The 15,133-nt window shown below is 41.0% G+C and overlaps 3 protein-coding genes across 6 annotated transcripts; 1 reads left to right on the top strand and 2 right to left on the bottom strand.

Annotated features, from left to right (window-relative positions):
* The first annotated feature begins 6 nt into the window (after window positions 1–6).
* Window positions 7–5,554, top strand: dusp26 (dual specificity phosphatase 26). Its single transcript, XM_084383380.1, has 4 exons — window positions 7–427; window positions 674–857; window positions 1,769–1,980; window positions 2,091–5,554. The coding sequence occupies exons 2-4, from the start codon at window positions 679–681 to the stop codon at window positions 2,300–2,302; spliced, it is 603 nt and encodes a 200-aa protein (XP_084239506.1). The 5' UTR covers window positions 7–427; window positions 674–678; the 3' UTR covers window positions 2,303–5,554.
* A 414-nt stretch (window positions 5,555–5,968) lies between these two features.
* On the bottom strand, window positions 5,969–10,704 carry LOC311275120 (peptidyl-prolyl cis-trans isomerase-like). 4 transcript variants are annotated; one of them, XM_084383382.1, is made up of 7 exons: window positions 10,162–10,382; window positions 9,252–9,280; window positions 9,093–9,123; window positions 7,852–7,940; window positions 7,576–7,748; window positions 7,334–7,488; window positions 5,969–6,093 (listed from the first exon to the last, which is right to left on the bottom strand). In XM_084383382.1, the coding sequence occupies exons 1-6, from the start codon at window positions 10,211–10,213 to the stop codon at window positions 7,356–7,358; spliced, it is 507 nt and encodes a 168-aa protein (XP_084239508.1). In that variant the 5' UTR covers window positions 10,214–10,382; the 3' UTR covers window positions 5,969–6,093; window positions 7,334–7,355. The 4 variants fall into 4 exon arrangements, with proteins under 4 accessions (XP_084239508.1, XP_084239507.1, XP_084239510.1 ...); XM_084383381.1 differs by lacking the exon at window positions 5,969–6,093 and having other exon boundaries at window positions 7,070–7,488; XM_084383384.1 differs by lacking the exons at window positions 5,969–6,093; window positions 9,252–9,280; window positions 10,162–10,382 and adding an exon at window positions 10,394–10,704 and having other exon boundaries at window positions 7,070–7,488.
* Window positions 10,705–11,989: 1,285 nt separating this feature from the next.
* LOC311275122 (peptidyl-prolyl cis-trans isomerase-like) lies at window positions 11,990–14,603 on the bottom strand. Its single transcript, XM_084383389.1, has 5 exons — window positions 14,434–14,603; window positions 14,272–14,302; window positions 12,763–12,851; window positions 12,487–12,659; window positions 11,990–12,399 (listed from the first exon to the last, which is right to left on the bottom strand). Exons 1-5 carry the CDS (start codon window positions 14,500–14,502, stop codon window positions 12,267–12,269), a joined length of 495 nt encoding a protein of 164 aa, XP_084239515.1. The 5' UTR covers window positions 14,503–14,603; the 3' UTR covers window positions 11,990–12,266.
* Between the last annotated feature and the right edge of the window lie 530 nt (window positions 14,604–15,133).

The raw sequence follows: 15,133 nt of genomic DNA, 5'->3' as shown, positions 1-15,133 counted from the left end.
TTTATTTATTTATAATTTTCCCTCATTTGACCAGAAGATGGCGACAAACGTCACCGACGACAGAAACCCCGACGTCACATAAACCATCATTTAACAATTAAATATAAAATAAGGTCCAGAAGAGAAACACAGCCGCACACATGAACCGCTGAGGCTCTGCATGCTGCACCAGTGAACGCACCATCCATGCGGCTCTCAAACAGGGGCCATGTTTGTGGAGTCGTGTGCGTCTTCACGAGGACTTGTTGAGAAGGAGATGGAGGAGCGGCGGGTGGAGGTGAGGATGTCTGGTGGATGCTGAGCAGCAGCCGTCTCATCACCATCATCTCATCTCATCCATCCTCCCACAGCAAATACATGAGTCAACATGGCCGCGGAGCAGCTCGCCCTGCAGCACCACTGAGACGCGGAACAAACCCAAACACAGGTAAATACATCAAACACACACTCGAGGAAACAACTGCTGGGTTTAATTCACATGGTGGGAAAATGCAGTGAGCTCACTGTGAGTCTCAGACACATCCAGCCTCGTGTCCACCAAAACAAAAGCCACAGGTAAATATCCGTTATGTAATCAGAGACATGTCCGGCTGTAGTTGATCCCCTGAACGCATCTTTTAATGTTTATGTTTTTCTTATTATTACTTCGCTCTTTTCTCTCTCCGTTGTCCAGATTAAATGGCGTTCATGTCCCGGTTCTCCCGGTCCCGGAGCAGCTCCAGGTCTCCGAACCGAAAAGACTCCGAGCGCGTCTCCCCGAACCTGACGGTGTCGGAGCTGGAGAGGCTGCTGTGCACCGGGAAGACCGCCTGCAACCACGCGGACGAAGTGTGGCCGCGGCTGTACATCGGAGACCAGTGAGTGTCCACCATGAAGTGCAGAGGCGTCAAAGTCCTGCTTCAAAACTACTGCTGCACTTTTTAATACCGCTGTCACAGCTCCTATATGTTCTGTATGGACCTGCAGCTGAGCAGAACCGCTAAAGGAGCAGTTCACCGCAAAATACAGTCTGTAAACAGTCAAAATTATGAGGTCAAACATTTAATTACGAGATTGAGAAAGTAAAAATTGTGAGATAAAAAAGAAAAAAAATAGATTCAAAATGTCAAAAATATGAGATAAAAAGTCACACTTATGGAATTAAATAGTCAAAATTAGATAAAGATTAGATAAAAAGAAAAAAAAGATGAGATTATGAGATTACAAAGTAAAAATTGTGACATAAAAATTGTATAAAAAGTCACAATTCTGAGATTAAAAATGACAAAATTATGAGATAAAAAATCTAAATTGATTAGAAAAGATTTATCTAGATTAGATAAAAAGTAAAAAAATTAAAAAAAAAGAGAGAAAGAGATTATGAGATAAAAAAAAAGTCACAATGATGAGATCAAAATTTAGATTAATAGATTAAAAGGTTTTTTAAAAATTAAAAATGTAAGAAATATTAGATAAAAAAATCTAAATTATTAGATAAAAAGTCACAATTCTAAGATGAAAAAAAAGTCATAATTATGAGATAAAAGTCATTATTGTAAGACAAAAGTTATGAGGTAAAAAAGGAAAAGTCACAATTATGAAATAAAAAAAATCTTAATTATGAAATTTAAAAGTAAAATTAATGAGATTAAAAATGACACAATTATGAGATAAAAAGTCATAATTATGGGATAAAAGGTAAAAGTTGTTGCAGCCCCAATAGGCTTTTTATTTTGACATTTTTGCAGCTGCTCAAAATGAAACTGAAGTCATTCTCTCTCCTCTGCAGAGATATTGCATCAGACCGGCGTGAGCTTGCCAAACTTGGCATCACACACATCCTCAACTGTGCCCAGAGCAAATGGCGCGGTGGAGCCGAGTATTACGCCGGGATGAACGTCACCTATCACGGCATCGAGGCTCACGACTCCCCGACCTTCGACATGAGCGTCAACTTCTATCCTGCAGCTGAATTCATCCACAAAGCCCTCACGAGTGGAGGTTAGCCTGCGTGTGTGGCTGTTTGAAGCTGAAGGGAGCTGCAGATTCAGATCATAGATATTTATTGTACATCTCAGAGTGGTTTAATTTCATATTCTGTGTTCATGCAGGTAAGGTGCTGGTCCACTGCACTGTGGGAGTGAGCCGCTCAGCCACTCTGGTGCTGGCCTACCTGATGATCAGACAAAACCTGACGCTGGTGGAGGCCATCAAAACAGTGAAGGACCACCGAGGCGTCATCCCCAACCGGGGCTTCCTCCGGCAGCTCAACGGCCTGGACGGCATCCTGAGAGAGAGCCGCAAGACGTCACAGCAGAGCTGAGAGTCTCCTCAGCGCTCAAACAGGCCGAGGTAGCAGCTAGGCTGGTCACACCGAGGGAGGTAATGGGACCAAGTTAGGAGCAAACTGTCGCTTTCTGACACTATTACTCTGTAGCAGCAGGTGATTTACTGATAATCCTCAGATATTTATTTTATTTTTGTTTTTGTTTTTAATTTGGAAGAAGCGTTTTAGTTTTTTATTTTATTAAAGTTATTGTCCCGTTAGCCACCAAGCTAACAGCAAACCGACAGTAAATTATCTTTTAAACAGTCCAGTAAAGGGAAGATGCTCTCAGAGGTCTTTGTCTGATCTTTCACAGTCCAAGTTTATCATCTGATGCTTTTGTGCATCAGACTTTCTGAATGCAAGACCTTTGTGGTGAATAAAATAAAGTTATAGGACCAAATAACTGGTGAAAAAAATGGAAATACCAGCTAACAGTATTGCCACTGCCCCCTAGTGCTACCGGTAAAATCGTGTTGTTTCTCATTTCGGAGAAAATATCTGCAGTGTTGCCGTCAGCCAGCCTGGAGCTCAGGGTCGGGATTAAAGGGGCCCCAAAATGCCCTCAACCTGGCCCTGAGCACACACTGGCTGTACCGTCTTTTGTAATCAAATCTGAGGTTCAATCTGTGCTATCGGCCCACAGACAGAAGATCCTTGCTCAGTTTCCCCAAGTCTTTGCAGGTCTTCCCTCGACTTACTTTTCTACATTCAGCAAGTGTCATTAAGTGCTCTGAACAACTCACACTCTAGTTGTAGCCCAGGTCTAAACCAGCACAGTTATGTAGCCTGTTGATTGTTGTACTACAGTGTTGTCACGATCTGTACACAATTATTACCTGTGACGAGTTTGTGAATAGCAGCATCGATGTACAGTATTATTTTTGTTTTCAGTTGAGTGTTGACTAAGTTCAATGTATTTTTTATTTATTTTTTTTAAACCAATGTATTTCAAAATAATCACTTTTGTATTAGATATCTTGTGTGTGAAGATCTGAAATTCATCCCGTAGGTCCAGCAGTACTGAAGCCCATTTGGACTGGATTAAGATTACAGGGCGAGGTGAGCAGTGAAATATTCACGGCGCTCTTAATGTGATCCATCGTTCTGGATGAGGTGTCAACCATGGCGTTATTACAGGAAGTGGTCTGTAAAAGACATCGACACTCTGCAGAACGAAGTCAAAAGAGAAAGACGGCTTGAGGTGAATTTGAGTCACATCTTCATCAAATCCGCACAGACAAGCGTAAAATACACATTTTTAGATTCAGGATTAACTGCACTTACCAAGCAAAACTTAGACAACTGATGGTTCAGAACTTGCCTTAGAATCCTCACATTTTAAGTCTTCTTCAGTATCAATGTAATCCAGTGGTAGTTGTCTGCAGATCCATTGGTTCATTGCATAAAGGAACGGCTTCTAGGTAATTCGGCATACTTTTAATAGTACCAGCAACAAGCATACACGGGTGAAAACATAACCTCCTTGGTGGAGGTAACAAAGATCCCTCCAGATGGGATTTAAATTACAGAGTTCAGAGTTCAAGCTGCAGGTAATTGCAGCGGTAATTTGAAATCAGCCCACCTCCCCTTGAGAACGAAATCCAGTCTGAATGGTGCTTTAGACTCAACGTCATACTCTTAACGAGGCTATTAAACAACTTCCAGTCTGGTGTATCGCGTCAACTTTACGGTGACTGTTAGCTGTCTAGAGTAGAACTCTCAGTGATAATTTAATATGCCAGCACAAAGAAGCATTTAGAGTAGACAAGCGGTCGGAGACAATACCGCAAATGTGCCATTGCAAAAGCTACCAACTGCCCGGACGACAGGAGACAGTGCACAGTGTTTCGCCGCTGTACACGAGTCCTGGAAAGTCCGCTCTTTTGTCTTGGTGTTCAGTGAGGCTTGTGTTCTCATGCTGGTGAAAAATAGAGATGATCCAATGCTGAAGTTTAAACCAGCTTTTCAAATACCCTTGTGTTTTATTAATGATTACCTCAAGTATCAAACATGTGTTTTGTGACTCGTGGTCTTCGTCTGTGCTCTTTTAATGCCAGCATGAATACGTACAGGTTGAAGAGGAAAAGGAAGGTGAGCGACTTTGTTCAGCTCATTCGCAGAAAAAATGTAAATAAATAGCTGATTAGTTGATTTGTACATGCTGTGTACACCTAAAGGCATGGTGCGATTTTTTTTTTTTTGGACACATGCTCATTCACTTTCCAGCCCAGAGTTAGATGAGAAGACAAATACCACTCTCTCGATTGTACGGAGCTGAGCCAGGAGGCAATTAGCTTAGCTTAGCATGTAACTTGTGTATTCAAACACGGTGTAATCAGGAAATCGACCCTTCTGTATTTTGTTTTTACAGCGATAACAACAGATTAGACAGAAACATGAGGGTGTTTGATCTTCTCATCTAACTCTCGCCGAGAAAGCAAATATTTCCGGCCTATTCGGTTAAAGAGCGCTTTGTGTTGTGGCCTTGGAAAAGCAAGGCAGCAACTAATCTGGACACGACTATCACGAGTAATTTGTTACATTGTGTGATAAATTAATACCCACTTCACAGCTGGCTACGTGGGGACCAACAGATGACCCGAGGGGCCACATGAGACCCCTCTATCCCCATCACATAAAATATCCTGGATGTTTTAAAATAGCATTTTTTTTGATTGAATTGTGAAGTTCGACCTGTCAAAACTCCTCTCACGTCAGGAAAACAGAGACTTCCTTCTCTACAACTCTGTTAAACACTACGATGTCCTGGTGCAGCAGAATCTGCCTTTCTCCACTCAGTTAAACTCCAGAGGAAACATTTAAAATGGGGAACTATCCATGGGTATTTTCTGAACAGGGCCTCATTACGATCTTTACCTTTTGCTGTATTGGATCTGTACGTTTTGTATTTGTGGTTTTATCGTGCCGTGATTGGTCGTTGGTCTCGATTCCTGTTTATATTCTCGTATATAAAAATATATATATATATATCTCTTTGTTTTCTTACGGAGACCTTTCTATAGGGAAACTTGAATTCTTTTGAATTTATTTTTGTATCACTCCCTTTGAGGTTCATTGAAGGAGAAACTTGCAAAGGAGATGTTGATGCCTTAATCTGTGTACTTCAACTTGGTTTGTAGACTTTTGTTTCTATGTTTTTATTGTGAATAACACTGAGCATTGATAACTTTGTTTTGATAAATTCTGTACTTGATCTTAATCGGAAATAAAGAAAAACTTCTCGTAGCTCTGTTGTACTGTATTTTGTATTAAATAGAAGTACATAGAGGAAGAACTGTGTTTTTATTTGTGTTAAATCTTTCATTGTCATGCTTTTATTGCACTGAGCAAGAAAGAGTATTCCCAAGATTCAAAGTTCATTCTTGACCTCCAGAAAAAGACAAACGATCTCACCCAAAGGTCTGCTCGTTAGCTGCACTGGAGCATTTAAAAATACCACATTCACCCAGATTATAATGTAACATAACTTTGTTGCATTGCTCCGCTACCAACTATTTTGTCACACCAGATCCAGCCACTCCCTCCTGCACTGCCGTAACCTCACATTTCCCGCCGTTCCCATCACCCGATCTTCCCGCCCACTCGCTCACATGCTTCCCACCTCCCCCGAACAACAGCGCAGCAGCATGTATGTACTGGTTCAGTCCCACTCTGCTGGAATGTCTCATTTGCATCCTGCTTAGCTTTCCAGCCTTGTTTGTTCTGCCTGCCCGAACACGCCTGTCTGTTTCCTGAGTCACTTCCTGGTTTTTTTCCCAAGGAACCTAAAAGAGGAGGAAGGGTCATTACGTCACCGTATCTTGCTTTGGTGCCAAACGGCGGTGACAGCTGTATTGAAGTCAGTGGGCGATGCATGGAGAAACACATTAAACCCAACATACAGAGAGGTTAACTACCGATTACTACTGAGGTCTGATAATGATGAGACGGCACTTACACACCGAACAGGAGCTTTTCCTACACAAATTCAGGGAATGTGTTGACAAAAACATCAATCATAAACCCTCTCTCTGAAGTGTGTTCTCTCATTTTCTGGAGGCATTTCTTAATCAGCAGATATACCACGTAGATATCTTGGGTTTAAGTGTGTTTCTCCATGCATCTCCCATAGATTTCAATAAAGCTGTCTGGAACCAAAATGAGATTCAGTGACAAAATGACTTCCGTTTTTGGGTTCCTTGGTTTTGACACTGCATATTACTGGATTAAAGCTGACAAGACCTAATGCTCTTTTGTGCCTGTACGCTGGGTTAAAAGTGGAGTTTCAAAGTTAGAAACAGTTCACCCATGAATTAAAATTCAGTCATTATCTACTCATCCTCATGCTGATGGGAAGGCGAAGGTGAAGTTTCTTAGTCCACAAAACATTTCTGGAAGATCACAGCAAAACAGTGATGCAGCGTTCATCTGAACAACTGAAGTAGATGGGGACTTGTTTAACGCTTACATTACAAGCTATATTGAAAATTTTGGCTTACAAAGGGTGTAAATGACATTTTTTCAAATCAATTTGGGATTTCTGGCCTTTCGAAGACTTGGATTACACTTTGAAAAAGTCCCCAGCTACTTTGGTTGTTTAGGAAAAATGCTGCAAAGCTGGTTTGCTGTGAAGCTCCAGCGATGTTTTGTTGTCAAGGAAACTTCACCTGACTTTCCATCAGCAGAAGGATGAGTAGAGCTCCTCGAAAAGTGCAATATGTAACAATATGTAATCAAATAGGGTGCAACACAGACGTTAACTAGAGCTAACTGTAGCTTCCAAGTTGTTTTATTTACACGTTCACCATCATTTTATTCAGATTTTGTTAACAAATGTGGTCCTTAAACAACAGATTAGAAAGTACAAAATAATACACAACAACAAATATCAGCACAGGAGAAAAACACTTGCAGCTGAGAGAGTGGGTGCACTGGCTGTTTTTCCACTGATGCTGCAGATATACATCCTGTCAGAGATGACTGGGATGTAAAAATCGCTTACATCTGACAGGTGAACAGGCTGACCTGAAGAAGCTTCGTCGCAGTTTTATAGCTGACCACAGTCGGCGATGACGACCTTCACTTTGGTCTTGCCTTCCTTTGAGCCCACTTTCTCTATCGCTTTGACAACCTCCATGCCCTCCACAACTTTGCCAAACACCACATGCTTCCCGTCCAGCCTAGAGAAGAGAGACAAACATGTGAAACAAGCTGAAACTGTTGTTTAGGCCTGAATACAGCAGTAGATGAGTCAGAGTGAAGCTCACCAGGAAGTTTTATCTGTGCAGAGGAAGAACTGGGATCCATTGGTGTTTGGCCCAGCATTAGCCATGGACAGTGTACCAGCATCTGTGTGCTTCAGCTGGAAGTTCTCATCGGCAAACTTCTCCCCATAGATGGATTTGCCTCCAGTTCCATCACCCCTGGTAAAGTCTCCACCCTACAAAAACAAAAACAAATTGAAGGCTGAGGTGAGTCAGCAAATGTTGTTACAGCAATCAAATATTAATTAGCTCAGCTCAGCTGTCTTTCCTTCACTGTACCTGGCACATGAAGCCAGGGATGACGCGGTGAAAGCTGGAGCCCTTGAAGCCAAAACCTTTATCTCCGGTGCACAGAACACGGAAGTTTTCTGTAAAATAAAAACACCATAACCTCATTAAATTCACAGTTTGACTGAAAATGTGAGGAACGGGAAAAGTTTAAAAATCCTTTATTGGTGAATGGATATGCCGACATTTCAACTCAAAAAGTCTTCATCAGGGCGTTTTTTTAAACTTCTACAACTTTTTCTCCTTGACTCAGTGCAGCACTCATTTTTTAAAGATTTTTATTCATCTGCATCAGTAATTTACATCCATGTCTGTACCCGTCACTGCTTTGCATGCTCAGTGGAGTAATGCTGTTAGCATGGACAGCTTGCGACATAAACATGCAAATGCTGAATGGTTACAGCTACGGGATTTTTCAAGGTCCCATGAATTTAATAGAAGTTCAACGTGATGTTTGTCAAGAAAAGCCATGAGGTGAACTGGAAGGCCCCGAGGTGAGTTGGTGTGTAATGACAGTTATTATAACCTGTTTCTGACAGTGTACAGCGTGTACTCTGCTGTATACTGTTGCACCTCGTCCTCTTAGTGAGTGAGAGACAGACAAGGAAATGGAGAGGAGAACGTATTTAAGCAAATTTCAGCATATTACTTATAATTCTGTTATTTTCATTCTTTCAATGTCACCAGAATGCAGGTTAAACACGGTCCTTCAATCTCAAATTTTTCAGGGGTCGGACCTCCACAACTCTACTCTGGATATGAAATCCTCCCTATTTTTGAGGTATTTGACGGTCTGGTCTGGGGATGAGACTAATGAGAATAATCACCCTCTCACTACAGAAACTACTGTGCAGACAAAAGGAGGCATACAGGCCATTTTTTTCTGCATCCACTGAGTATAAATGAATTAATATAATCAACAATGGCTGTGTGGGACAAAATCAGTCAGCCATTCAAGTATCATGAGGTTTTTTTTTGTTGGGAGCTGCATTTAGGATGTATATAGTCAACCACCAGGTGGAGATGACAACTCAAGCAAACAAATGAGCTTTTCTTCTGCTTCTTATGAATCACGCACTACTTGTTACACTGTTTGCACTTGAACTTGGCTCTGAAAGTGGTTTTTCTGGCTCTTGCGCCAGGCTTCACAGCCTCGCCCCATAGCATAAATCCATTTTGAGTGTGTGGAAAAACCCCAAGCAGAGTTTTCTCCTTAAGTAAAGACCACATACCTGCAGTCTTTGGGACCACATCAGCCCGGAGCTGCGAACACACACATTATTCTTTAAGAAACATGCAGATTGATGCAAAACACTCATTTAAAACCTGAAAGACTGAGCACATGTGAAATGAAGTGACACGTTTAGTAAATAGTCTGACGTTTCTCTTACCTCCATTACAATCCTGCCAGCTGCAGAGCCTCCGATAGTGATGTCAAAGAAAACTTTAGGATTTGCCATTTTTATAAACGCGTTTAATGTGATTATAAAAGAGAGAAACAGCTCCTGAGTGAGTTCCTGGTTGCAGACACACGGTTTCTATAGCTCTGTGTTGAGGTGGGGCTGCACACCGGTGAGGTAAAAGCTACCGACAGCCAATCACAGCAGCGTTCTTTTGAAAGTTTCAAGAATGGGCCAATAGGAAGAGGAGGTGGGAGGAGTCAAGATGGCAGATCGTGAGATGTTTTTTGTTTTGTGGTTTTGTGTTTTGTTTTGTTTTGACAATGAAAGTGAAGACAAATCTTACAAGCAGAATAATTTCCAGTACAAATTCATTTTGTGACTGAGCGAAAACACTTAAGTACAATATAACAAAAGAAAAAACATGTTAAAAAATGTAGAAAAAATGTTTTTTTTTTACTAAACTGCAGTACTCATCGCACTTCATTAGGTCAGCATTGACTTTCCAGTGTGTATTCTTTTTGTTATCATTTAGTGAAGGTTGTAGCACAAGAGATAAGAGGCAATGATCGGTTAAGGGTGCACTTGACATTGATACCTCTGATACAAAATCTGCTAATTCAGGTGTTGTAGCCACATGTCAATTCTGGATCTGGCATTCCCATTGGGTTTTATTCATGAAAAATGACTAATATTCATACTCCTGCTCCTCCAGATGTCAATAAGTGAATGAGTGTTACAGAAATCGAGTAAAGTTGAATTATAATTGTTATTGTCTAATTTAGATGGGACCTATCAAGCCAATCATCAGGTGCCATGTTCAAGTCTTCAAGTCAAGACACAATGAGCCATTTGTCCTCAACATCATCCATTTTCTGCTCCCAGTGTGGTGCTATCTTACTGAGGAGACGGATCACTTCAATTCTTGTATCTTCGTTCATGTATTTGTTCATATTTTCTGCTAGTAGGCGCTCCAGCTCTTTCTCCACCACCGACACTCTAGCTTTACAGTCTTACGGACGCGCTGGCTAAGCTAGCTATTACAGCATAGTCCTGTTTCTTCTAGCTTCTTGTCTTGAGAGTCAAATCTCGCTGCCAGAGTTTGACACTTCATCTTCATTTGCTTCTGTTACCTTTTCGGATGGTGCTGATGGGACTGACTGGCTCATTTCATCCGAGTTTCTCTTGTCCCCGGAGCTAACGGTCTCCTTGAGGTCCACCTGAGCAGAGTCGCGTTCGCTCTTTCGTTCATGAGGGGATATACGTTGTGTTTCAGGCTAGACTGGTTAATTTTATCGTTGATTCTTGAGCAAAAGTACTTTATAAACTTCAAAAACAAAGTTGAGGTAGGGATAAGAAGTTAATTAACTTATTTAAGGAGGTTTAAGTAGGAGAGACTCGCTAGCACGACTGCTCAGTCCGCCATCTTGCAGGTGTTGTATCGAGCTCCGTCTCCCCTGGTCCCGCCGAAGGAAGCGCGCGTTCACAGAAAGCTCGCCCCCGAGCTGCTGTGCTCGTACCACAGAGGCCCTGTGGTACGAGCTGAGGCTCAAAACTGACTTTTTTGTTTTTGTTGTTTTATCTGAAGATGTTTTGTAGAAGTGAAATACAAACTTCATGACTGTCTAGTTATGTTTTTAAACTGGGACAACAACACATCTGTTTGTGTTTTTATGTCTTTATTGACACAACCAACTACTGTTATTTCTATAATTAAAAAATATTATATTTGTGAGAGACTTTTCATTTTGAATATTATGGACTTTTGGAAGAAAGTGTGCTCATTCATTCATAGGCTAAATATAAATCGCTACTTTATCATATTTGTCTTAAATCCAGCTCCATTACAGCAGGGAAAGCACATCCTGACAGCTTGGAGTATTACTGTCAGATACTGTCCCCCCTCTGTTCAATAGGAAAGGAGGCTCACACATCTTTCAAATTCATACTCCAGACTTCTTTCCCCACAACAGATAAGTCCTGTGATTTTCAGGCTGATATCATTAAATTTGACCATTTAAAACAGGGGGAACGCATCCTGACAGCTGTGAGTATTACTGTCAGATACTGTCTTATCTGTTATCTGTTGTGGGGAAAGAAGTAAAGTGAAGAAGAAGAAAACGAGCTGATGTTGAGGAAGTCGCGTTCAAACGTGTTAAAGTCCAACTCACACAGAGTATTTTGTGATCTTAACTGCCATTTTAATAGAGAATAAATCAGGTGGTGAGCTTTGACTATTTAATGTGGAAATACCTTAAAATAGAAGATTTCTTTCTGTCAAAAGCTTAAATATAATACTTTTTCTACTCTAAATGCAACCCTACCAGGTAAAAACCTACTTTTATTTGAAATATACTGTTAATACTGGTGGTTGTCCATTCTGACAGATATCCCACCTGACAAGGTAGTTAAAATGAGTTCATCCTCAAACATCTACAGTAGTAATAAGTCCTACTGTAGATGTTTTACTTTATTGAAGTAATACATCTGAATACTTCCAATACTTTGCAAAAGTATGGCAAACATGACAAAGTATTATCCTCACCTATAATGACCTCTAGTGGTAAGATACTGCAACTACAAATACTACAAAATGAAATCATATTGTTAGATCACTTAATTTTGATTTCCACCGACATCAAATGATAATGTGATTAATTAATGGAAACACTAAAATACACACATTAAGTAAGAACACATTTGTTCTTGAATGAGAGGACATACACAAATTAAGCCTTCAAGTAGTTTTATTCAGTCTTTTTTAAACTTACTTATTCAGGTTTTGTTAACAAATGTGGTCCTTAAACAACAGATTAGAAGGTACAAAATAATACACAACAAATATCAGCAAAGGAGACAAACATTTGCAGTTGAGAAAGTGGGTGCACTGGCTGATTTTCCACTGATGCTGCAGATATATATCCTGTCAGAGAAGACTGGGATGTGGATGGTAAAGGACACATCTGACAGGTGAACAGGCTGAGCTGAAGAAGCTTCATCGCAGTTTTATAGCTGACCACAGTCAGCGATGACGACCTTCTTTGAAGTCTTGCCGCTCTCTGAGCCCACTTTCTCTACCGCTTTGACAACATCCATGCCCTCCTCAACTTTGCCAAACACCACATGCTTCCCGTCCAGCCTAGAGAAGAGAGACAAACATGTGAGACAAGCTGAAACTGTTGTTTAGGCCTGAATACAGCAGTAGATGGGTCAGAGTGAAGCTCACCAGGAAGTTTTAGCTGTGCAGAGGAAGAACTGGGAGCCGTTGGTGTTTTTCCCAGCATTAGCCATGGACAGTATACCAGCATCTGTGTGCTTCAGCTGGAAGTTCTCATCAGCAAACTTCTCCCCATAGATGGATTTGCCTCCAGTTCCATCACCCCTGGTAAAGTCTCCACCCTACAAAAACAAAAACAAATTGAAGGCTGAGGTGAGTCAGCAAATGTTGTTACAGCAATCAAATATTAATTAGCTCAGCTCAGCTGTCTTTCCTTCACTGTACCTGGCACATGAAGCCAGGGATGACGCGGTGAAAGCTGGAGCCCTTGAAGCCAAAACCTTTATCTCCGGTGCACAGAACACGGAAGTTTTCTGTAAAATAAAGACACCATAACCTCATTAAATTCACAGTTTGACTGAAAAAAGCGAGGAACGGGAAAAGTTGAAAAATCCTTTATTTGTGAATGGGTATGCGGACATGTTTCGACTCAAAAAAAGTCTTCATCAGGGCGTTTTTTTAAACTTCTACAACTTTTTCTCCTTGACTCAGTGCAGCACTCTCATTTTTTAAAGATTTTTATTCCTCTGCATCCGTAATTTACATCCATGTCTGTACCTGTCACTGCTTTGCATGCTCAGTGGAGTAATGCTGTTAGCATGGACAGCTTGCAACATAAACATGCAAATGCTGAATGGTTACAGCTACGGGATTTTTCAAGGTCCCATGAATTTAATAGAAGTTTTTCAAGAAAAGCCATGACATGAACTGGAAGGCCCCGAGGTGAGTTGGTGTGTAATGACAGTTATTATGACCTGTTTCTGGCAGTATACAGCGTGTACTCTGCTGTATACTGTTGCACCTCGTCCTCTTAGTGAGTGAGAGACAGACAATGAAATGGAGAGGAGAAAGTATTTAAACAAATTCCTGCATATTACTTATAATTTTGTTATTTTCATTCCTTCAATGTCACCAGAATGCAGGTTAAACACGGTGAATTCACGCTTTAATCTCAAATTTTTCAGGGGTCGGACCTCCACTCTGGATTTGAAATCCTCCCTATTTTTGAAGTCTTGACGTTGGGAAGCAGTTGAACAGGCCTGCTACAGAGAATTTGACAGTTAAAGTGCAAAAACAACAGAAAACTTACTTCCTGGGGAAATATATCTGATTGTTTAGTCTCATTCCAAGACTATTACACACTGACACTTTGGGTTTTGCAGCTCTGGTTGAACGCACCCCAAAGTGCCAGTATTTGACGGTCTGGTCCGGGGATGAGACTCAACAGCCAGCTGTCTTTCTCCAGGAAGTTACATTTTGTTGCTTTTCAGTGTTTGAGCCACTACAGAAACTACTGTGCAGAATAAAGGAGGCATACAGGCCATTTTTTTTCTGCATCCACTGAGTATAAATGAATTAATATACATCATGTGTGAATATGTATCATGCAAGGTTTTTTTGTTGGGAGCTGCATTTAGGAGGTATATAGTCAACCACCAGGTGGAGATGACCACTGGGCCTACAGGACAAACTCAAGCAAACAAATGAGCTTTTCTTCTGCTTCTTATGAATCACGCACTGCTTGTTACACTGTTTGCACTTGAACTTGGCTCTGAGAGCGTTTTTTTTCTGGCTCTTGCGCCAGGCCTCAGCCACAGCCTCGCCCCATAGTCAGAGCGCATGTTCAGTGGAGGATTAATGGAGACGCATAGTTTCCTCATCCGAGCATAAATCCATTTTGAGTGTGTGGAAAAACCCCGAGCGGAGTTTTCTCCTCAAGCAAAGACCACATACCTGCAGTCTTTGGGACCACATCAGCCCGGAGCTGCGAACACACACATTATTCTTTAAGAAACATGCAGATTGATGCAAAACACACATTTAAAACCTGAAAGACTGAGCATAGCTGGAATAAAGCGACACATGTTTAGGAAATAGTCAGATTTTTCCTCTTACCTCCATTACAATCCTGCCAGCTGCAGAGCCTCCAATAGTGATGTCGAAGAAAACTTTCGGATTTGCCATTTTTATAAACGCAATTAATTTGATTATAAAAGAGAGAAACGGCTCCTGAGTGATTTCCTGGTTGCAGACACACGGTAGCTATAGCTCTGCGCTCAACTGCGGCTGCGCGCCGGTGAGGGTGGTAAAAGCTACCGTCAGCCAATCACAGCAGCGTTCTTTTTAAGAATGGGCCAATAGGAACAGGAGGTGGGAGGAGTCAAGATGGCGGATCGTGAGACGTCTCTGCTGGCGGAAGGGACAACAGACGAGCCGATGTTGAAGAAGTCATGTTCAAACGTGTTAAAGTCCAACTCACACAGAGTATTTTGTGATCTTCACCGACATTTTATTAGAGAATACAACTCAGGTCGTAATCTTTGAATATTTAATGTCGACATACATTAAAATAGGACGTTTTATTTGTCAAAAGCTTAAAAATAAGCTCTAAATGCAATCCCTACTTATATTTAATGTACATTTTTAATACTGGTGGTCATATTAATACAGAAACATGATTGATTCTGGGAGTATTATAAGAGTGGGATATTAGTACTTTACTGAAATACATCTGAATACTTCCTTCAATACTTTACAAAAAGTATGGCAAACGTGACAAAAAGTATTATCCTATAATGACCTCTGATGGTAAGAT

This window comes from Pagrus pagrus (assembly GCF_965226575.1).
Source record: "Pagrus pagrus genome assembly, chromosome: 19".
Classification (NCBI taxonomy): domain Eukaryota; kingdom Metazoa; phylum Chordata; class Actinopteri; order Spariformes; family Sparidae; genus Pagrus; species Pagrus pagrus.
Note: the sequence above shows the minus strand (reverse complement) of the source record. Positions and strands in the feature narration are given on the sequence as shown.